The sequence below is a fragment of the Rissa tridactyla genome, chromosome 5 (genome assembly GCF_028500815.1).
Source record: "Rissa tridactyla isolate bRisTri1 chromosome 5, bRisTri1.patW.cur.20221130, whole genome shotgun sequence".
Lineage (NCBI taxonomy): Eukaryota > Metazoa > Chordata > Aves > Charadriiformes > Laridae > Rissa > Rissa tridactyla.
In genome coordinates, this window is record NC_071470.1 from 81,974,362 (window position 1) to 81,997,175 (window position 22,814).

Genomic DNA, 22,814 nt, shown 5'->3' on the forward strand with positions numbered 1-22,814 from the left:
TCTTTTTGAAGAGGCGAGCATTTGTCCCAGTTAACAACCTTGCTTTCAGATATGTTTGCTCAGGTAGTTTACAGAAGTATTCATAGCGCTAACGGCCTAGGTAATTATATTGATATAAAAACCACCCAAAGTTATTTTAAGAATTAAAAATTTTACACCAGTTACTGGAAATGGCATGGAACAACTCAAAGGTGGATTTAGGCAAACCACTGCACAACATCGACCTGCGGCTACTGTCAGTACACCTTCATAATTGTCTGTGTACATCGGGATTTACCAAGGAAAAGAAAACAACTTAAACTTGTAACTTTTCATTGCCCCGGAGTAAAACTGACCTTCCTATAATACCCAGCAGGCTGAGATTCAAAGTAACATCTGCTACTGCTCCGAGGGAGAAGGGGCATAGTGGGAGGAGGGCAGTGAAGTCCAGAAGTAGACAGGAAGCTACTCAGGTTACAGACAACAACAAAACACTCAAAAGCTCCATAAATACACAATAAACACCGTGAGGAACTATCGTTTTTTTCTACAAGATGCAACAATCACAGAGAACAAAACATTTAGGAAAGAGGAAGGACTTGTGCAAGCAGACATGACCCTCACATTACCAAATTCCTGGATGCTGATCTGGGTATCGAAAATACCTTGCAAAATCAGCTGTGTGTGCAGAAAATTGTGCAAGAACATCAGGCTTCTCATCCAGGTCTCAACTGAGGCAGCCACAAGTGACAAGGACCCCACAGCCCTCCTGTCAAAATAACACTGCCACTGGACGGTCAAGGAAAATCTAGAGGCATAACTTATTAAGATGTGGGCCCAGAAACCCAGGCATGCTTAGTGGAACATGGTGAGGGGAGCAGGTTAAAAGGCAGGTGATGCATAAATCCTCAAGAGCAGACCTGGCTGTGTAGGATCAACAATAAAAATTATCTTTGACCTTGCCCTGCAGCAGATCAGATTTGCTTGTCACACAGGTGTAGCACCCATGGACAGCAAGAGACTTCCAGACACATAGTTCCACCCGTCAGTTGTCTTTTAAGCAACCAACCCACTGAACACTGTAGGCCTTCATGGCGCTTGTGCATCACAATTACACTAGGAAGCTGGTAGCAAGGTGTTTTTAGTCAGGGCCATAGCTCAAGTATAAAAAAAAAAAAAAAAGCAGCATTACTGCTTGCTAGAAGTTATAATTGATTAAAAACATAATTAAGGGATTTTATTTTTAAATGCCAAGCCGTACATCAGTTCTGAATTTACAACTATGTATGTCATTCCTAGACACGGAGATCTACCCTCAGTTTCCTGCACTAAATTTCTCAAAATGGAATTCCCTCAGCAAACACAGAAAACATTTTATTGTGTTCAGCAAGCCACGGCAGGGAACACAGGCAGTCCTCTGCCCAGCACAAGACAGCAGTCATCTCCCAGGCACAGAAAAGCTCTGCTAGCAGGAGCTTTTCTATAGCTATGCTGGATGTGACTGAGACAGAGCAAAAGCCGTCTCTACGAGGGAGGTGCTGGCTGCCCTACCTGTCAGAAAATCTAGCCATAACCTAAACCCTTAGGGAGGAACGAGTCTTCTATGAAGCCTGCCCTCCACTGTTTCCAAACTTTCAGATAAGGAGACTCAGCAATTATTTTCCTTCCTCATTATTGACACAAGTTCAAGTCCAAGCCAGGACACCACCAGCTGACACTCAGATTTTCAAGAGTCCAGCCTCCCAGAAATAGCTCAGCTGGGCCTCTCCACCCCCTAACTGTCTATTTTTTGAAAACATCCTCTAGTCCATTCAGTAGCCAGAGTATGAAAAACACACAATGGATAGAATTTACAAGTTACACTAGCAGCCTTGCTCCTGTTAGACTTTCGAGCTGGGAAGAGGGAAAACAGCTCAGTTTTCTATGCTAGCATTGGTTTAGCCTATCAAGTAGAAAACCCAGTATTTATTCCAGAAAGACAACTAGAGATAGAAGAGTTTCTGCAAGAAGAGTCTCACGGCTTTCAAATGGGAGTTGTAATCTGTCCCCAGTCTCACTGGGCTATGGCTCAGTTACCACTGAGATTGAGCTTGTTTACTCCAAAGCAAAAAGCTTGGCAAGACTTACAGAAACAGCTTTTCTTGCCAGAGCTCTAATAGCAAATGTCTGTGGAAAAGCCGCTTGGAGAAGTGCTGTTTACTTTGGTAATGAAGCAAGTTCCCTGGAATGAAGTCCTGCAATCTTCCCAATCGATGTTGCAACACATTTACCTGTACCTCAGCTACATACCATCCAGGCTGCTCTCAAGAGTCAGTCTGAGAGCTACTCGGCTAAGTCAGGAGGCCAAGGCAAAAGCATCTCAGCTTCTCGGGACAGAGCTATGCTCTACTCCTACACTGGGTATAGATCTCGTGGCTTTAAAACAAAACTCACCCCCTTCATGCTCATTTTTTCAAGCAACTCTGAACTTAGACCCCAGCTCACAGCTACAAGCGTTTAAAGGGAACATCATCCAACTACTGGACTAATAACTACCTGGGGAAGAAAAGAAATTAAAGGTAGACTGCAGAAGCCAAGACTGCCTTTCTGGTGAGGGAGTCACTGGCCTGAAGCTATTCTGCTTTTCCTCATTTATTCAACACCAAATTTCAAGCCGCTGTCCAAATCCCCTCTGACCAAACAGAGATGAAAGGCTCTTCCCTCTCCAATATTCCCAGCTCTTTAGTCCAGTGCAGAGAGCTACTTGTTTGCTCTAACTTCAGTTTGAGATTTTTGCTTCCAACAAGGTGGCTCACATAACCCCTCCCTAATCCAGTAAACTAAAAGACTCCTTTGTAGTTGAATTAAATGGACTTCCTACTGAAACAGGTACTTGCATTTGCCCCTTTTGTTTACAAACAACTTGCAGTCTTATGAGAGCACCAAGCTCGTACTTCACACATGGCTGTAGCTCTTCACAGCCATACTTTGTGCTCTTCAGTGTTGCATTCCTGCTTTGAGGAGAAACCAAGCTCTAATTTAAAGTGTTTACATGTACTCCCAAGAGCAAGAAAAAAAAATCTTACCATGATTAGGTTATGTAAAAAGTTTAATTATAAAATAAATAAGTTTGTTATGGAAACATTAAATATTAAATACAGTAATAAATATTTACACATTTACAGATATGACTTGACAATTAATGGTGTTTCTCTGCTACCAGAAGAATTCTGCTCTGTTTATACAGAACACATTCACTCTTCCAAGAAGAAACTGAACTCAAATAATACTCTGTGCTCAAGGCTGCATGGACAGTTCAAGAAACCAAGGACACTTGGGTCAGAAAAGTCTGAGGTAAGTTGATTTCTCCGCACCAGAAGGTAGAGCACAAGAGACCACCGCTTGCAGAGTGTCAGTGCATGAATTTAATTCTTCAAAGGAACAGGTTCTTGGTCAAGTTCAACTTGACTAGATCTGATGTGAAGCATTTTATACTTTAAGTGCTGCTTAAAGCAGCACTGAGAGTCTGGGTAACAGAAGTAGCTCTGTGTTACTAACAGATGGGTCCAGGCTTATCAGCTTGTTTGAGCATGGACCTTTTCCTTCAGATACAGAGCTTCAGAACTTGCATGTACTGTCTCAGCATCCTGAGGAGACTAATTTTAACTCAGGCTAGCACACACGCAAATGGATAGCTCCACTCACACGAGTCCTACTGAATTCAGAGGTATTACCTTCCACACATACAGTAACAGAACACAGGTGTGGCTGACAAAGATCTGTCACCAACGCCCTGCAAGTAAGAACTAGAGATGAGGTTCTTTGAAGCTGATATCAACAGGGAGCACAGTGACAGCAGAATTAGGTTTTTCATCCACTGGGGTCTAGGGAGAGAAGCCATCCAGAGCTTTCCCCTTTTTAACTTTGGGAGAGGGAAGGGTTTTTTCCTCCCCTCCATCCATTCCTGAAATTCTCTCCCTCCTGAATTTCTCCCTCCATCCAACTCTCCTTTCGGGTTAGAGCTGCCAAAGGAGACTTGCTAACAGAACAAAGTCCATCCACACAACAGCAGAGACTGGAGCTCCAGCACTGACAGAGAGGGCTCAGTAGCAGTAGTCTCTAGCAGGTCTTGATAGCAGCTCCTCCACTCCACAGCAGCAGCTCCTTCCACATCATTGTGCCAAGATGTCACGGTAACTGTCCTCCCCAGCAAGCGATTCAGTAGCAAGTAGCATGTTGACATCTCCTTGCAGCAGCCTCTGTCTTGATGAATCAGAGCTTAGTGGCAACAGCTCCAGCCCACAGTGTCCAGGTGGATGTGTCAGGTAGCCAGAGGTACCCTGCAGCTTGGCAGTGGCCACATCAGAACTGTTCTGTAAGGGGCAGACCAGGCATGTTAATCACCACCCAAGACACAAGCACCCTGTGCTAGAACTGCATCAAACCTATATCTGAGGCAGTTAGGTTAAGTATGCACACACACCTGAGGACACTCCACTAGATACTCTTGAGCTTCAAGTGAGCTTTGAGCAAAACATTCCAGTTGTCACTGGACAAAGCTTGGAAAAGGTCTGTAGCTGACATGCAAAGCCAAACTCCTGAATTCTGCCAGAGCTTCTCAGGACTATCCCTTATAGCTTCCTCCTTCAGCTTGTCGTATAATTCCTGTTCAACACAGGTCCTTGAGTCTGCTGTTAGGTACATTTTTGCTCAGAAGAGACCAACTTGCTTGCTCATTAAAATCCACTAGATTTCTCCCAGGAGTGATCCACCTAGCCAAGGAGCTTTAGCACTCAGTTGCTATGACAGTATGAAACTTGGCTGAGAGGCCACGGCGCTCACGCAACTGGCAGCTTTCTCTTGGTCTACAGTCTAAGCACCACAAACCTCCTGATGCCTTGCAGACGAAATATGAAAACGCTCAGTACTTCTCTTACAAGGGGAGATGATCCACTTGCCTGCTGCACCATCTTCCATGATGGAAGTCTAACATTGTGTTCTCGCACTAAACCTGCCTCTGCACAGATATTAGGGTTTGGGTTGTGTTGTGTCCATCCGTTTCCACCCCCCCCGCCCCTTCTTAAGTTCACTTATCACAGTACAGCTTCCTATCCTCACTTTTTCTTTTAGAGAGCAGCCAGAAGGCTGACAACACTATTGAGAAACTCGGCACAATTCAGGTGGTTTCAGGACACCAGAAAACAAAGCCAGGCATTCACATGCAAGCTATTAATTTCCAGGCACTTTGAGCGTTAAAAGCAAACACTAGCTTTGCAAAACATGCAAGTAGTTCTTATATGGTAACTCCAGTCTGGAAGGACTGAAAGGTGTTTCAAGTCAGCTTTCATACCTGCTTTCTCCTCATTTACACACCAACATGGCCATTTCTGTTTTCTTGTCGGAGTTTTTTCCTTTCTTCTTTCTCATCATACTGAGGACACTTTTTCCTGACCCTGTGGAATTACAGCACATTAGCTGTCATCTTGAACCCCAACATATGTCCTGTTACCAGCCCCCACATGCTAGGCAGCATCTGAATCCTCAAGCAACTCCTCAGCACCATGAAGTTTCAAGCAAAACAGTTTTTAAAACGTTCAGCATCAAGCAGTATCTGACAATAACATCAAGAAGCAGCCAAGTTTGGCACTGGCAGTTTTGCCTCACAGCACCAGGGCTTCCTGGCTTAAGCCCAAATAGACACCAAGATGAAGAGGGCTTATCACCAGAACCGAGCAAAGCACCAGCAGCCTTTCTAGGGACCAGACTTCCTGGTGGCTTTATCCAACAGCTGCAGAGACCAGATTGCCTTCCTCCTCCCCACAGCACGGCCCTGTGGGCTTTGAGTATTTGAAGTCCTTGTCCCCTTAACATGTCCCTGGAACACATCACAAGCAAGCCGCTTATTGATTTTCTCTCAGTTTCTCCAGTCTTTACTAGTAAGAGTTCCAAACAGATCACCTAGCTTCTCTGGATAAAGGTACAGATTAATGAACTTCATGCTTTAAGCCTGTAAGGGTTCAGAGCACGAAACAAATGAAATCCTAGTCCACAGCTCACTCCAGAAACTAACAGCCATCATTGGTTCTTAGAGCACCACAGAACTGGTTATCTCTCCTAGCAAAGAGGAATGAGGCAGTGTTCAGAGAGCAAGTGTTCATCCCAGCATTCCTCATGTTCAGATCTAAAAATGAAGCAACGGTGAAGTGACAGATGCACACCTTATTTCCTGAATTGCAGGAAAGGGTACAGCATGTACCCAACTCAGTTGATGTACTTCAAGATCTAAAATTAGACTGAACTTTTGAGTTTCAGCTACAATATCCCAAGCCCTACTGTGGTGGAGATTGCAGTGTCAGAAAAAGTGGAGGACAGCTCCAATACTCAGGAACCACTGGAGTCAAGCTCCTTGTGATGACTATCTAATCTCAGCACAAACTCCTGGCAAACACACTGGCAAGACACAGAGAGGCATAAGCTGCTGCATACTGCTTGTTAGCAGGTACAAAGAAGAGTCTGATATATGGCCTGAAACATGTACCCAGAAAAGCTCCTTTATTCTCAACAGGACCCCAGATTCTAATTACCCACTACACTGAACTGTCAGCAGCTGCTTAGGCTGGAATGATCATTCCCTCTATCCTAACAGCAAGCAGTACAGTATTTGGGACTGACCGCTCTTGTTCCCCCATTTGCTTCTCCCGCAGTGTCATTATTTAAGCCCACAACCTTCACTAATAAACAGACAGTTGGAGCACCATTTCCTCCCTTCCAGCTGTGCACCCAGCTGTTGGATAATAACCATGCATGAGGCAGTTACATGACTTCTTGCAGGCCTCTCCACAAGGATTAGGGAAGGCACTGCTGTGTCAGCATTAATGCTTTTCCTCCAGTTCCTGCTGATGTTCTGCAGCACTGTAACTATCCTGGTTGTAGCAAGAGCAGAAAGGCTCTTGTTCGAAAATATGAGGGTCCCAGGCTGCTCACAAACAATAGCAACAGAGGTTAAGTGAACACTTAGTCACTTAGGAACTTTTCAGAGCTTGCTTCTGCCCTCAAGACATATTCAAGCTGGGATAAGAGCTCAGCCCTTCTGATTGTCTTCCATGCAGGTAATTCTGATAAGCCATGCATGTTTCAGGGCTACCGGACACAGGCCGCACGCACACTTAAGCTAGACAGACACCAAAGAGTATAATACTTACTGCACTATCACTATGATAAGTACAGTAATGAAGCTGACACTTGAGAGCAGGACAGCTACCACTACCAACACAGTCTTCGAGTAGTCTGCCACATCATTCTTCTTTTGAGTCTTCATGAACTGTTCACCACAGCGCTCACCAAAAAAATCCTGATGACACCTGCAAGTAAACATGAACACAAGTTCTTATCAGCTCCAGTGTTGTCTGGAGCCATAGACACCCACACACATTCAAACCTGACTTAGACATCTTCAGAGTTTCCCATGAATCCCAAAATGCTCTCTTTAGAGCATGTTCATGAAACGCAGTCATGGCTCTAGCACAAGGTTTGTCAGCATTTCAACAAGTCGAGATTAGTTTGGGCGTGATGTTCCAGGAAGACACACCTTTTCATTCTTTTGGTTTGAGTTTATGACCAACTGATGAGTTCAGTGGCTTGTTACGCATCTCAGATTCCATCATCACTTAATTTACATGGCAGAAAGATTCTCAGTCAAAATACGGCAGGAGATGGATCTATGCCAAGCCGACACTGATTTTTCCTCTGAGCCCTCATACGCCACCGGCTCATGCCAATCACAGCTAACTCACAAGGTACAAGTGACTTACTTGCAGGTCACCATCTGGAGATGTTCTAGGTATATGCATTCACCATGGATGCAAAAGTTCTTGTATTCCATTTCACAGGGAGTCCCTTTCTTTTTGTTTTTCCCTTTGTTTTTCTTCCTTCTTGATTTGCCAGCATTCTTCTCACCCCCCCTCTTTGTTGGCTTGGGTTTAACCACAGGTTCAACTGGAAAAAGGACAAGATGACTCAGTCTAGCCATGCGAAAAAGCTAGATTCTGTGAAAACTGAATTACAGAATTTGGTGAGGGGTAGGGAGGTGGTGACTGCAGGAGAATCTGTGACCAGGAAGCATAGGATGCAGGTGAGCATACCACTGGGTATTTCACACCCAGCACAAGGGCAGCAAGCTTAGAAGCTCATTAGGCACAACTCTGCCACCATGAAGTCCTGTGCAATGCAGACCAAAAGCAGTATAAGCAGATGAGCTGAGAGTGCCACCAGAGATGAAGAGTAGAGTTGAAGGACTGCAGCATTGCACAGGATAACATACTTGAGCGAAACCGTACAGGTTCAAGCAAAGAAATTAAGTTTAAAGAAAGTTCTTTACTTCTTCTGTGAAGAACATGGAGTTCACACTGAGCCCAGCCATCCACCAGTTTTACACCGACTCAGATACAAGGCTAACAGCCTCCATTGCTCTGAACTCTCTATTTGCATCAATGATGAAAGGCGTTACAAGTCTCTAGATAGTCCTGGGCACTTGCAGAGGCAAGACAGCTTGCTATCCCAGTTAGCATACTTGTTTCTCCCAAATAACCGGCAGTGCTGTCTTCAGCAGAAGATAGCTCATTTCCAGTTCTCCTACTTTGAGAGAGATGCCGAGTGCGCCCAGAGAGTGAAAGCAGGATAGTCCGCAAGAGTCAGGTTATTTGTTCTGCCGCTTACTGTTGCCCCTCATTATCTCAATTAAGACAAACCTCTAGAAGAGCGTGGTTTAAAGTGCTGGTGACTTAGTAGCCTTTGGATTTCAGCAAGGGCAATCATCTTCCTTTTGCTGGGAAGAACAAGCTCAAGCCAGCCACTGACTAAGGGTCATAATCACTGCAGCTGCTCCATGCAGCAGTTAAAGCTCAATAGCATTGTTTTAGAGCAAGTTGGTAAAACACTGGTTCTCCAAAGAAACCATCCCCTTACTGCTAGCCATAAAGAAGGTCTCCTCAGTTCAACACTTTGCATTTCAGGAGTAACAGTTAACCAGGAGAGTCTGAACAGGTCTTAAGAACAGTAGAGCTATTTACAACACTCTTGAATTTCTCCATTGTGCTCTGCAGACCTAATGAAAATAATTTTGGACTATTAAAATTTTACCTAGAGCACTATGCATATAGGCCACCACAATAGCACGGAACTTGATCCAATTACTTCCTAACCCTGTATTTCTAGTGACAAGAAGAGAGCCTGCACAAAGAAACAAGGTGTAGTTCACTGTTGTCTAGACAGCTGATCATTTTAACTTCTAGAGCAACAAGCCTGGCTTGAAGTTACTTAAAAGCAAAAATGCCTTCAGCAACCAGAAGTCTGATTCAAATGGTATAAGCTATATTAGTATGTAAACAAGGAACACTGTTCCTGCAGCAAGGCTTCCTGTCCCTAGAAAGGTAAGCTTACTACTGACAGCTGAGGCCCCTGTTCTGTCCAGTTCGACTTGATATTTAGGTTCACACTTTGATAATTGAGGCCGTTTCCATTCTTCCCTCTTCAAGGCTCAGCTTGTCAGTTTGATCTCTGTGTCCCTGTCTGCAAGCTGCAAAGCCAGGAAAGCCATCCGCAGTTGAATCATAACAGCTTGAAGGCTCCACAGATAAACCTCACACCAAGCAGAAGAGCTGGTCTACAAACCAACCACCTTCAGTAACAAATCTGGTTTCTGTGCAGTTGTACAACACTTAAGTCACCAAGCCAGTAGTTTTACAGGCCGAGCTGCTCAATAACTCTGACATTCCTGCTTCTCCTGGCTGTATTCAACTCATTAAAAACTCCAGCAAGGGTCTACAAATTCCCCAGACTGAGCATGGTCCCCCTTCACCTAAAAGGTCCTCTTAGTTTCCTTTAAGTCTCAGGGTGCTTCCACAAGAAACATAGTAGTGAGATCCACCCTAGAGGTTAACAGCACCAGCCTACTAACCTCTACTGAGGCACAAATCCCTTCAACTACCTGGCTTATATTACAATTGCACTTAGACCAGAACCAACAAAATCCTCCCACCCCCATAGTTAGGGGCTATTCAGATCTCCTCACAGCTTACAAGTGGACTAATCACAATAAATTCACACAATAGCTATTGACAGTGAAGTACTGCCTGAAAGATGCTTAACAAGCTTCCCTGCAGCCACTTCACAGGTGTACCTATTTGCTTTCCCAAGAAATTTTAGTGAACTCCAACCCAAATAAGCCATCATGAGAAAACACCCAGGAAATCCTTGGAGCAAGAACAACAACCTGATGTAAAACCCACCTTTAGGGCCAAGCAGCACCCACAAACCCCGCTGAGCCATCCATGGTAAGTAGGTGGTAGCTGCCCCCTCACAGCCCTCCTGTCAGGTTTACCAGACAAGAGCAGTACAGTAGGCAATCAGCTAACCTGCAGCTTCCACACAGCCCAGCCCTACTCACGCTAAGTTTTCATCCCTGACAGCCTGTTTTTAAGGCAACACTTGCAATCAGAAGCACACTTTTGCTCTGTACTCTACAAGCTCTGTGCAGCAGCCTTATAAGAGAGATCAGTCAAAAAGAAGCAGAGAGCCCTCAGGCCCACCACTGCAGAGCTGATGATCCCAACTGGCCACACCTGGCACCAGCTCACCTCAGATCACGTTGTCCACAATGTACTGCCAGACAGGCAGCACCTCAACATACTAACCTGCAGCTTCCACACAGCCCAGCCGCACTGGCACTAAGTTTTCATCCCTGGCAGCCTATTTTTAATACAACACTTGCAATCAGAAGCACACTTCTGCACAGTACTCTACAAGCAAGATCAGTCAGAAAGAAGCAGAAAGCCCTTCAGTCCACCACTGTGAAGCTGATGGGCCCAACTCACCACACCTGGCCCTGGCTCAGCTCAGATCATGTCATCCACCATGTACTTGGTGGACAGACAGTGCCTCCTCATACTAACCTGCAGATTCCATAGAGCCCAGCCACACTCACATGAAGTTTTCATCCCTGACAACCTGTTTTTAATGCAACGCTTTCGAGCGGAAGCATGCTTTTGCGCCACACTCTATAGGCGAAGTGCAGCTGCCTTACAAGGGAGGCAGGCAGAAGGAAGGAGAGAGCCCTCAGGCCCACCACCGCCGAGCCCACCTCACCACACCTGGTGCCGGCTCACCTCGGATCAAGTCGTCCACGATGTACTGGTGGACGGGCAGCGCCTCCTCGTACTCCTCATCCTCCTCGTAGTCGGGACCCGACACGGCCTCGCTCTCCCGCTGTCCGTGGCCCCCGTGCCGCTGGGGCTGGGTGGCGTTGGGCGAGTCGCCGGCGGCGGGCCGGCTGGCTGTGAGGGGAAATGGCGCCGTGGGCAGGGGGCACACCAACCGCCGCCGCGCGAGACACCCCCCGCCCTGCCCTGCGCGCTCGCCCCCTCAGCCGCCCCGCTCCCCTCCCGCCCGCCCCGCACGCACCTGCCAGCAGGGCCAGCGCGGCGAGCAACGCCACGGCGCGCATCGGCGGTCCCGGGGAAGCGGACGGTCGGCGGCGCGCAAGGGCAGGCGGGCGAGCGGCGGCGGGACTCGGCGCTCCATGAGGAGCCGCCCGCCGCCGCCGCCCGCTTTATAGGCGGCGGCCGCTCGCGCGCCCGGCCGGCGCGTGGCGTCAGTGGGGCGGGGCGGCGGCGGGAGGGAGGAGGGTGGGGGGGGCGGCGCAGGCGCACCTGGCGCGGCGCAGGGATCCCGGCGCGGGGTGAGGCGGCCCGGGTTGCCATGGGGACGGCGGGCCGCACACACGCAGGCACAGCCGGGGGTTTATTGCGCGGGCACACCTGTCTGGGCGCTCCGCTCTTTGCTCCGCCGGACGGACGGCACGAACGTTCTCCGGCGATAAACGTGGTGATCGCCCTTCGCCGCGGCACCTCGGCCCTTGCCCGAGCGGCGCATGAGTAACGGCTGAGTAACGGGGGCGGAGGGGGGGGGGGGAGCGGGAAATGCCTCCAGGATCACCGTGTCCTGGCCGCGGCCGCCTCTGCACAGCTGTTGCGTAAGAAATCCTGAAGTACTTTTTGGGGAGAAAAACCCGGGCAGCGGGCTGGAAGGTGCTAGTGTCGGGTGGGAAGCCCGGTACCCTCCTGCTGCGGTCCCCACAAAGGCCTTGTGTGCCATGGCGGGGCAGGAGGGCAGCCCGGGCCTCGCGCCTCCACACACGAACCATTGGCAACACTGCCAGGCATCGGAAAAGGAGCGTCTGGGTGATCTTCTCTTGAGAGAGGGGCTGGAAAGCCGCTCACAGCTCTGGAAGCTGACGGAGCCTTCGCTGGCCCTGGCTGGGATCCAGGCTGCTCAGTCATTAACCTTCTCCCCTCTTCCACGCAGGCCAAAGGAGGATACGCGGCTCCAGGTGCCATCTTTGCCGGGTGATGCCAGTCCCAAGAAGCGATGCCCAAGAGCTCTGAAAAAGAAGTTGCCAAATCGGTCGCTCGGACGTTAAACCTGTGACAGACAGGCCCAGCAAACCTCCATCAGTGCCTTTGTGCATAGTGCAATTAAAACTGATTGTCATTAGCTGACGGCTTTACTCTTGGGTTATTTTTATCGCTGCGTTTCCCCTCGTTCCCCATGCTTTTTCCCATAGTGTCTACAGCAGAAAAAAGGCAAATCCTGCTCGGCCGCTGCAGCCTTGGGCAGACGCTTCTGGGTCCAGCCCCAGCCGCGTCAGGCAGCCCCCAAGCGGCTCCCAGGCTGCGGCTTGGTCATCATTTGGGGGCAGCCAGGGGCTCCACAGGGCCCCCCCTTTCTCCCTCGGACCGGAGTGCCCTTCCCACAAGACCCCTATAAGGGCCTGGTGTTAGCAGAGACCGAGCGTGTGTGAGCAGTTTCTCCAAAGGCAGAGATGGTGGCGTTTGGGGTCTCTCCTGTTGAAACGTGGGGTTGGTTGTGTAAGAACAGCCATAGGGAGGTTTGTAAACGGGGAGTTTTCCTTCCCCCCTGCCTGCCACGCTCAAGGCCTGCTCCCTCAGCGAGGCACTGCAGCTTCTCTCCTGAATTTCCTTTTTTACAGCTGTTAAAATGAAGTATTTCTCCCATTTCTTTTATCAGAGATTCACTGGAAATGTTTTCAATTATTTTTTTAAAGTCCCGTCAGAGGAATATACTGAGTAGTTAAATTTTCACCGCTACGCGCTACGCTTGGCAAACTGCTCAGCAGCTGAAAGGAGCAGTTTATCGGGGAAAGGCTGGATGACCCGAGTGCAATCGCCCGTGTTAGCTGCGCTGTTTGGAGACCAAACACGGCATATCCAGCGCCTGACTCACTACGTTCCCTCTCGCCTCCCATCTCCAGCCGATGGCTCCGTCTCACTGACTGGCAGCAGCGAGGAATTTGGCTCAGCGCGCTTCGAATTTGTCAGGCATCTCGCCGACTTCCTCCTGCCGCTCCTGCTTCCTCGAAGCAGCCTGGCATCAACCAGCTCCGCTGCTTGGCCTGCAGAAAACGCAGCAAGGTGGCGATGGCCACGGAGAGGTTCAGATGGGAAATCAGGGGAGCTCTTCAAAATGGCAGCGCCCTGGCAGAGCCCTGCTTGGCTCCTTCTCCAAGAGGACACCCTCCAGAGGCCATGTATTTCAGGATATTGAGGGTGGGATCCTGCTGCAAGCCCCAGTTCTGCCGTGGGCTGTCGAGGAGGAGGCACTAAGCTTGGCCATTCCCTTCTTCCAGGGCTAGAAGGACACTTGGGCCAAGCTCCCGGAAGATGTCCGCAGGAGTGGTGAAAGGAGGAGAAGCCTTGAGGAGGGGGCTGCAAGGCTCACCCCCGTGGGCTGCCCCACAGTGGCTGGGCCGGTGGGGCAGGTTGTCAGGCAGGCAAGGGCAGGGCTCGCTTTTGGGAAGGTGCTGGTTCCCCATGGATGCAGAGTGCCACCTACTGAGCCACCACTCCCGGCAGCACCCGGGGTTTTCCAGCAGGACACCCAGCCTGGAGTGGCTGCCCAAAGTGCCCTGGCCCGCTCTGGCTGGTCCATCACGCCACTCCCAGGGGTCACGGAGCTTCGCCAAAGGCTGGCATGCCCAACAGGGTGCCCCTTAGAGATTAGAAGGGGGTCTGTGTGTGGAGCTGCACGCACGGACATGACCAGTCTCTCCTCGATGTCTGCGCTGAGCCAGACCTTGATTTCCACGGGCCGGCAGCGCAGTGGGAGGAGATGGGCCGGTGGTACACTGCGCGGTTCTTGCTGGGGGCAATGAACGCCTCGGGAGCCAGGCTGGTCCTTCCCGTGCCTTGACCGTCTTTTTGCTAGCCCTGAAAACCTTCAGCGCAGCATGGACTTGGTACAGGGCGCAGGTGGCGCTGGGGCCAACTTTTTTCCCCTCTGGTCTCCGGCCGTGCCTGTGGAGTCTGGCACTGTGGCCACGTTGGAGGGGAGGTTTCTCTCCATCGATCTGCCTCTCTTCTCCCAGGGTCTTCTCCAGAAAACATCCCAGGGATGAAGACTGTGGCTGTTTTTCCTGCTGTGCAGCAGTGCATCATCGGGCTACCTGCAGCCCCGGGGCCACAAGGCCCCCCTGGCAAGGACCTGATGTCCCGAGGCGGCGGTTCAGCATCTCCCGCTCTGTGGTGAACCCCAGCAAATTTGGCTGACTTGACACTAATGCGCTCTCTCCCGTTTCTTGGCAGCTCCTGGGACCTGCTGTCCCCATCACTGACCGTGGCCTGTCACCTTAAGGTGACTAAAAGGGAAGGATGTGCCCAGAGTGTGAAACTGCACCTTGTCAGCTCTGGTTTGTGCTGGGAGCCCCCAGCCTGGCAATGTATTTAAGTTATATTTCCTTCCACTCTGACCCTGGGGACCAGGGTGGAAAGCCGCCCTGCCCTCACCCAGGACAGGGTGGCCAGCGCGCAGCCCGTCCTGTCCCCAATCCGGGGCGTAGGCAGGGAGGCAAAGCGACATCCATGCTGACAGCTGCCCGGCCTTGGCGGAGCGCGCTTGGGCATCCTCTCTTCCAGAAGAGTCCGAGTGCCAACTGCGATCTCGTTATTCACTCTCTTTACTTTTGATAAAAACCCCCGAGAAATGCGTGAAGGGAAAGGAAGTAGCTCAAATACCTGCCCATTAATTTTCTTCACTGACATCAAATGTTTATTTTGCAAGGGCGGGCACAGCTGACCTGGGTGTTTGAACATGAGTTATCCTTTCTCATCCATCCAGTTGAGAACAGGTGGAAAAGGGTAATGACTCAAACCCGAGTGGTGTCTGTCTGGGCAGCTCACCAGACTTTCACTTGACTTGCGATCTGCAGACGCCAGTATCTTCTGCTATCAGCAGCTCCCTCACAGGCAGGGAGGGAGCTTTGAAGTGAGGCGTGTGTGACTCCGGTTCCTGCTGATGTAAACCCAGATTGCTGTCATAAAGAGGATGCAAATGTGAAGCCGGGGTGTTGGGGAGGAGGGAAGGGGCAAGGCCCGGATAATGCCCTTCGGGAAATGGGTACAGATTTTGCTAGCCTCTGAGATACGCGGGCGTTCGGATGGCTGTGCATCCCTGCCGTGAAAGCCTTCAGCGGATAAGTTTTTCCTAAGACGATGACGTTCTCCCTGTGCTCCACTCCTTTCCCCGAGAGTTAGGCTGAAGCAGGGACTGCGTGAGCGAAACCTGTCCAGAAAGGGGGTAATTTACGCACTTAATCACAGCGGGGGGGGTTTTACGCTTGCTGTGCCCAGGCTTTCACAGATGGCAGGCAATGGGGAACAAGGCCTGATCATTTGCAGAATATCCTTGGGGCTCTTGTTGCTGCCTGCTCGCTGGCACTAGATACAGCTGAGCAGGACAGGCTGGGCTCAGTTTTGCACCGGTGGTGGGGAACACGTTGCAAGCCTGTGCGGGACAACCATCCTGCCACGTGCTGGGAGGTTTTTTGGGAAGCTGCCTGCTCTTCGCACGCCGCCCTGGGCTTCGACTGCTCTATTTTCCACGCCGCACACACCGAGCAGCTCTCGTTGGACCAAACACATCCTCCAGCGCTCACCCACTCCTTTTTGTGCAATAGTTCAATTTGCAAGCGCTCGGGGGCAGATCCTGACCCCAGCAGTAATTGTAAGGGCCTGAAGCCGTGATGGGTGAAGCAACACTGGATTTACGCTAGAACGGGGAGCCGTCCCCTCGCCAACCACCTCCTCCTCTAATGCCTCACCCCGCCACGCCGGAGAGCCCTGAAAAATGCTGCCCTTTCTTCCATTTCCTCGGGCAATTCGCAGAAACTTCCCCCAGGACTCTGCGTTCGGGGGCCAGCTCGCAGCTCTACCCACGCCCCCGTCCCGAGGCAGGCTCCCCACGGCGACCCAGCGAACACCCACCCTCCTGACGACGCTTGCCCGGCCCCGCGGGACAGAAAGGGGTGGGTGCTTTAGATAGCAATCCCTAAAGAAACGGAGGCCAGAGCTCGGCTGTTGCAGTCAGTGCCATTACACCGATTTACCCAGCAACAGTACTGCGGCCCTTTACCTTACACAAGAGCGTTTCACCTGCACTGCCCATTATTTTATATATTCGGCATACCATCGTCAGATGGGCAAAATCACCAGATCGCCCCTCTTCTCTGCAACGTTTCCAGGACTGCAGCCCAGCACGGTCCCTACGGAGGAGAACAGCCGGCTCATCGCTTTCCAAAGGTGTATGGAGCTACCGGCTCATTCTCTAAGTGCTCCAAAAGTACTCATTCTAAGAAGAAGAGAAAAAAAAATGTTTAAATGGGGAGCTGAGCTCAAGGTAGCAACAGCTACGTGGCTGCTGTTCACTGAGTTCTGGTGGTCTTGCAGCTCAGCCGCAGAATGCACTCAGCTTTGAGAATGTGTGTAATTATGCGTGCGGTGTGGCGGTTGGAAAAATGATGTCTATACTTGGGAAAATATAGGCTTTTTCCCCCTAGTCTCTTAGAGATTGAGCTGCAAAGCGCTGGAGCAGAAATCTAAACACTAAGTGGTGTTTTTAAAAGCTAAACCATGGTTACCTCCGATACCTGGGAAATTAGCATGAATTTTCTGGTTTCTTCATTTCACGTGACTTCTGGGCAACGAGTTTTTTGCTTACTGTAACAAAGTGACTTTCTGTAGGCAGAGGTGGCTTTTAATTATCACATGCTGACCGCAGCCTTCTTTTTAAGGAGCACAGGCAGGGCAAACACAACAGCTAGTTTTAACGGTGGAGGAACAATCTTTTATAGTCACAAGGCAAGGCCAGCTTCCTTGAGATGGCCTCGTACAGATGGAGCAGCAACAATTTGGGGTTACCTTTAAGGTAAGAGGATCCTGGCCATGAGAGTCCGGCTGATCTAAAGCGCGTTGGCGCCAATGAAAGTGGCAGTGGGTAGTTTGACTAACTGAGTTTGTTAAGCGGGGTGAATAATAGATCCCTTTCCTCACCTTGGTGGCTTGGGTATGAAGTCACCTCGGAGATGTGTATCACAGCTCCTGTGAAAGCACACAGCATGTGAGTAAATTACACGGTGCTGCACGTTTTGAGGGACGGCAGCCGCGCATGAGGACTGGGAACACGTGACAGAAATAGCGTGATGTTTTTCTTCTGTCTCGCATGTTACTTCCCATCGTGTCCAGAGTAATAGAGAAATAAAGGACATGTGAGGATTGTTTGAGAGTTTTCTCCTGGAAGTGCCGCTGAAGTCTTAGCTTTTTACTTTATAATCTTCCTTGCACAACGTTTTTTTCGGACTGGTTCCCAAGCTGAGGAGCTGGTGAGGCGGGTAAACACACACAGATGAACAGAGCCCGGACGTCCTCCTGCCTGAAAGGGTTCCATCCCAGCAGCAAAATGCTGTGAGCTGCCTGGATCCATCCCCTGCAGGAACCCAGGAACATCCCCTCAGCCAAGAAGGGGTCCTCTCCCACCCAAACGGAACGCTTTTTGTCTCGGCATCTTCACAATGACACGTACAGCCCATGGCGTGAGAGAGGGGCTGCTGTTTTGTCGCTGCAGGCCCGTTTCTCCTCTCCACTGCGTTCGTTGGTTTGTTGCAGCTCAAGTCCTATCATCTGACGTCGGAATCAAACACAGATTTTAGAAATAAACACAGGGCCCTGCTCTCATGTCCACCACGGTCACTACGGGTTGCGCAGCCCATCCACCTCCCGCCTGACGGCAGGTGGATCCAGAGCCCCCGACTCTCTCAGATCTTAGACTAACAGGATGAGGCAAAGGTCGGATTCTGGCCCAGTGGGGGCAAACTGAGCAGAAATGGTGCACGAAGAAGTTCTTGATCCTTCTCTGAGCCAAGGCAACTTTTGTCTGGGGCTGATCACCCGCGAAGGGCCCTTTGCCCAGCTGTTGGAGGGACCCATTACTGTCAGCCCACGTCGGGCGCGGGTCTGCTGAGCTCTCTCCCGCTGGAGCAGAGCAAAGGGTCTTTGGCATAAGCGAGACTCACAGTATTCCCCTGATGGGAATGGTTTTCCTTCTGACTCACCCCACCATTAGGAAGAGGAGGGCATCTGGTACCGCCTTACCACAGCTGGGCTTTTGCCCAGTGCCTTCCCATCGGTGCATCAGGAGGTGAATTTTCTTTACCTATTTGAAGTCATTTCGCATGTGAAGAAACAATGAATCACAAAGAGAAGCCTACAGCAATTAGAAACTCCTTTCCTCTCACCTTTGCCAAAGCCAGATTTTTTCCCTATAACAAAGCCCAGGCAAGCCTTCCTACGCGCAACAATGATTACGTAGATCACTCTGGATTTTGTTTTTTTCACAGGCCATGAGCAAGCAAAGGAGCTCAGGAGAACACTGCATTTCACGGGCATGTTTGTTATGCTTCCTTGGAAATCCCATTGTTTGCTGGTAGTGCCTGCTTTTGGCTACAAGCGCTGTGCCCTCGTGACGTCGGCTGCCTTTAATTGTGCCACGGTGCTAGCAAATAAGCATGAAGTTTGGCAAACCGAAAAGGTGCCACTGGAATAAGTCAGTCCTGGCCGTTTGGGCATTCATTTCGGGAAGGGGGATCGGTGAGCGAGTGCTTTGCGAGGCCGCCTCCAGTCAGGCAGGTCCATCCGTCAGGGAAACCCGTGCCGGCAGCGCACCTCCTGTCCCCCCTTCCTCGCCTGTTGCCTGTGTCCCCTCCAGCTGGAGCGTGGGGCCGGCGCTTTCCCAGGAGCAGGCTGCTGAGACACACTGCGTGAGTAAGGTCTCGTTTGCATAAAGATTGCACACTCATGCTGTCAAGGAGGTTTCCTAGGCACAGTCTCATTTCCTTCTGTAGGTAGCTTTGCCCTCATGTAGGAAAACCCCTATTCTTAAAGTCCTTGGACAGAAACCAGCTCACACTGACAGGCCACAACGCTGTCCGCCTGGCGCGTTTGGGTCCGCCCAAGTCTGACTGCGTGGAGGCGCCCTCTGAGGCAAAACCGAGTCTCCGCTTTGAGTTGGCTTCAGGTATCCCGCTTGCGTGGGCCGTGCTTTGCTGACAAGAGGTCTCGTTCTGCTCCTAAAAGGCTTTTTAACATCACCAGCATCTGCAGGGCTCCTCTTCCCCTTGTGGGCTTCGCCCGGGCGGCTTCAGCAGGAGCAGAGGTCTGCGTCGAATGGGGAGGGAGGAACCTGGAGGTGGCGAATGCAGGGTGAGCGCGTTGGTCCCCACCACTCAGGGCTCAGCTCTGCTCCCTTGCCACGGCGAGAGGTACAGGAGAGCAGGATGGATTTATCTGCCCCACGGACCCCTTTAACGCACAAGCTTTTGGTAACAGGATTTGTGCCCCTCTGTCCCACTGTCTTCTGAAATCTTTATTCAAGATTTACCTCCTTCACTGATAATGAAGGATCTCATTCATTCTGCACTTCGGAAAGTTGTTCCCAAGCTTCCTCAAGTTGCCTGGAACTAACGTGTTTCTGTGTAAAAAGAGAGAGAAAATTCAATGGTGTTTGACTACACTTAAATTATTTTAGCATTTAAAGATTGACGTGCCTGAAACAGGTCACTAAGCACTGCAGCCAGAAAGCCATTTTTCCCCCACATTAGCAGAGTGGTGGCAAATAAAATAAAAAGCATTTAAAAGAGGAGCTGAGCTGAAAAAAAATGCACAAGGCTTTGTACGAAAACTCAGAAATGTTCCGCGCGGTGTCAATTCAAGAGTCACATTTCAAGGATCCTGACCCCCTGCGAATGCCAAATTCTTCATTTCGCAGGTGTTACGCGCTACGCATTAAGCGACACAGTAAGCAAACACATTAAATGTTTTGGAAGAAACTGAAAGGAGGAGAGCCGGAGCTGCTCGGGGCCCTGCTGACCTACAGCAACAAGTGGCCTCGCGCGCAATGTTAGCAATGCCTCTGCGAAAGCGTGCCACTAACTGCTCACCTGCCATTTCCCTGCCACCCACGACTGCCCAATTAGCGCCGCGGCAATCGGAGACCCTGCCGTCCCGGGTGTCCGTCGGTGGGCTAAACGCGTCAGGGCTGAGGTCATCGCCAGATCCCCGGGAGGACACGGTGACTCTCGCATTCCCAGACCATGAGCTTGAGCAGCTCGTTTTGAAGTTGATGGATTTGCAGGAAGGGCGGCTGTGGGGTTGAATAAAATCTGTCATATCACTTGGCATCGCTTCCAGCCGCCGCCAAAGGCAGGCCGAGGGTCAGGGTACCCGCGGCTGCAAGGGACAAGGCTGATAAAATACTCTCGGTGGCTGCATCGCTCTTCGGCAGCTGACGCTAGCCGTCGGTTTGGAAAGAAAGGAGGACTTTGCTGGTAAATATCAGGAAACTGAGCCTGCAGTAATGGTCACCCACCCCGAGGAGAGCACGCGCAAGGAATGATGAGAGCCTTCTAGAGACGCCATGCATTTCGGATCAGGCTTTCCAGCTTCCACTTCTATTCCAAAACAGGGCGTTACACCCAAAATGTCGTAATTATTTTTTCCATGTTGGAGTGGGCAATGCTCCAAATTTTACTTTCAGAAAACACTGAAAGCCTTAATTTCCACCTTTTTCGATGCATGCAAACATACAAATTTTTGTAAGCTCAGAATGCTCTCTGCCATTGTGGGGATGAGCGCAAAACACTGCTTTTCCACAGGAAATTTCCGAGCCAACTCCCCATGGCAGGACGAGGGGGGGAGGCTGCGCTACCACCCTCCCTCCCTGCTGCACCGACTCCGATACCCGAGCCCTAGACATGCCAGAGTGGGATGAGAGCCACGATGTCCCACGCAAAGGACGCTGGAAGCAGGGGATGTAGTCTCGGAGGTGACCACTAGGTGGGAATGAAACCAGGGCTAGAAATGTGATGTGGCACCCAACCGTGCAGGGTATGGACTGATGAATGGATTTCTTTCCCCTCTGCTTGATTTGAGCTCATCGGAACAAAACAGCTTGAATAAGACGGTAAAAAACAACAGGTTTTGACCAGTGATGAACTGGCTGAAATGAAATATCCCAGTTCAGTTATCCCAGCGGAAAGGAAGACTAAATAAATAGGTGAATATGTTGGGAGAAGAAACAATCCTAAATGAGATTATTTGCCTGTTTCAGAACCTGTATTTTCCGCCAGAAAAATCCTTCGGGTGGAGAAATCCCCAGTGAAACTTGCCTGCAGAAGGAGAGCCCTGCATCCCCAGGAGCAGAGCAGCTGACTCGCCTGGCTGCGTCGGGCTATCTGCACGGGGATGCCGTCGCGGGGCGAACGGCTGAGGAGGAATTACGTGAGTCAGGACCAAGGAGCGGTAATCACAGCACGGCCCGGGACAGGGCACTGCTCAGAGCTGTGGGAGGCTGGCCGGGGACGCCAGCAGCAGTGGCCGGGCACTGGTAGCCCTGAGAGCAACCTTTCCCCGGCTGAGCCTTTGCAGCTGCTGAGGGTGGCACGGGGAAGACCCTTTTCTGGCGTATTTTCTTCCCAGTTCAAAAGACAAACATGTTCCTAGTGAGGAGAGGAGCTGTGGCTCTTGGAGCTTTTTAGAAACCAGGCTGCTTGGTTTCTAAAATGAAAACGACGGCTTGGACTCACCCTGCCTGGGTTTTCCAGCTGCTGTAAATCTAGTCTGATTTCTGGTATTTGACCTTCCTCATTTAAATGCTCCTGTCCTTCCTGGTGAGCTTTCTACAAGGGCTGGAACTTGCTGCGCCTTGCTCTGCTGTCTCAGTGATGTTCTTGGCACGGGTGGGCTGAGCAGGTGGACCTCCTGAATGAGCACCAAATGTCTGGGAGGCCACAGGTCCGCTGATTTTGCAAGGTACTGAGTTCTCCCATTTCCTCCTAATTTCAATACCGTGTCCTTTTTACAGTCAAAAGCCTCAGCGTCTTTTCTTGCCCTCTTCTGAACTCTATTCTTCACAGATTTTCTGTCCCCTTATTACGACTCTTCAGTCGGTTTCCACTGTCCCCCTCTCAGCAGTGACCTGAAGGCGTTATTCCCCTGTGGGTGTGTGTATCCAGATGGATACCCACCTCCCATCAGTTACTCTTCTCTCCTGAAATTGCCGTCTATTTCCCTGCCTCTACCACCTAAACGGCAGCAGTTCTGGGAGAGGCAGCTGAACTGGCTTCTCTTCCTCATTCATGCGGCTTGTACAACCGCCTCGGCTTCCCGTTATAATGAAGGGCATCAACAACCAGCCCGACAAAAGGCATAGAAAGAGCCACCACCACAGGACCACTGGGGACCACTGACAAACGTCCGCGGACGAACGGTGGTTCCCAGCTGGGGCTGGTGCCTGTTCAGTATTGCATCTCATCGCCTAATTTCCTGCTGGGTTTTCCTATCGCGAGGCCGATGCCCTCTGGTGAGTGGGTCAGAAAGATCAGAGTGGCATCCATCAGGGAAGGGCAGAGAGATTGCTCAATAATTTTTGATCAGTTGTTTTAATCTCCCAGTTTG

The 22,814-nt window shown here is 50.5% G+C and overlaps 1 protein-coding gene across 1 annotated transcript; it reads right to left on the minus strand.

Annotated features, from left to right (window-relative positions):
* Positions 1-3,102: 3,102 nt before the first annotated feature.
* On the minus strand, positions 3,103-11,521 carry AREG (amphiregulin). The gene is made up of 6 exons (XM_054204169.1): positions 11,416-11,521; positions 11,121-11,288; positions 7,770-7,953; positions 7,161-7,319; positions 5,309-5,411; positions 3,103-4,331 (listed from the first exon to the last, which is right to left on the minus strand). The coding sequence occupies exons 1-5, from the start codon at positions 11,456-11,458 to the stop codon at positions 5,324-5,326; spliced, it is 642 nt and encodes a 213-aa protein (XP_054060144.1). The 5' UTR covers positions 11,459-11,521; the 3' UTR covers positions 3,103-4,331; positions 5,309-5,323.
* Between the last annotated feature and the right edge of the window lie 11,293 nt (positions 11,522-22,814).

What these genes read in the sequence shown, in the direction of transcription:
- AREG (XM_054204169.1), bottom strand. Translation starts at nt 11,458, where the DNA reads ATGCGCGCCGTGGCGTTGCTCGCCGCGCTGGCCCTGCTGGCAG. An exon ending in CGCGCTGGCCCTGCTGGCAG is followed by an intron (nt 11,289 to 11,415) that starts GTGCGTGCGGGG and finishes TTCCCCTCACAG; the next exon opens with CCAGCCGGCCCGCCGCCGGC. An exon ending in CGTGGACGACTTGATCCGAG is followed by an intron (nt 7,954 to 11,120) that starts GTGAGCCGGCAC and finishes TCCTTTTTCCAG; the next exon opens with TTGAACCTGTGGTTAAACCC.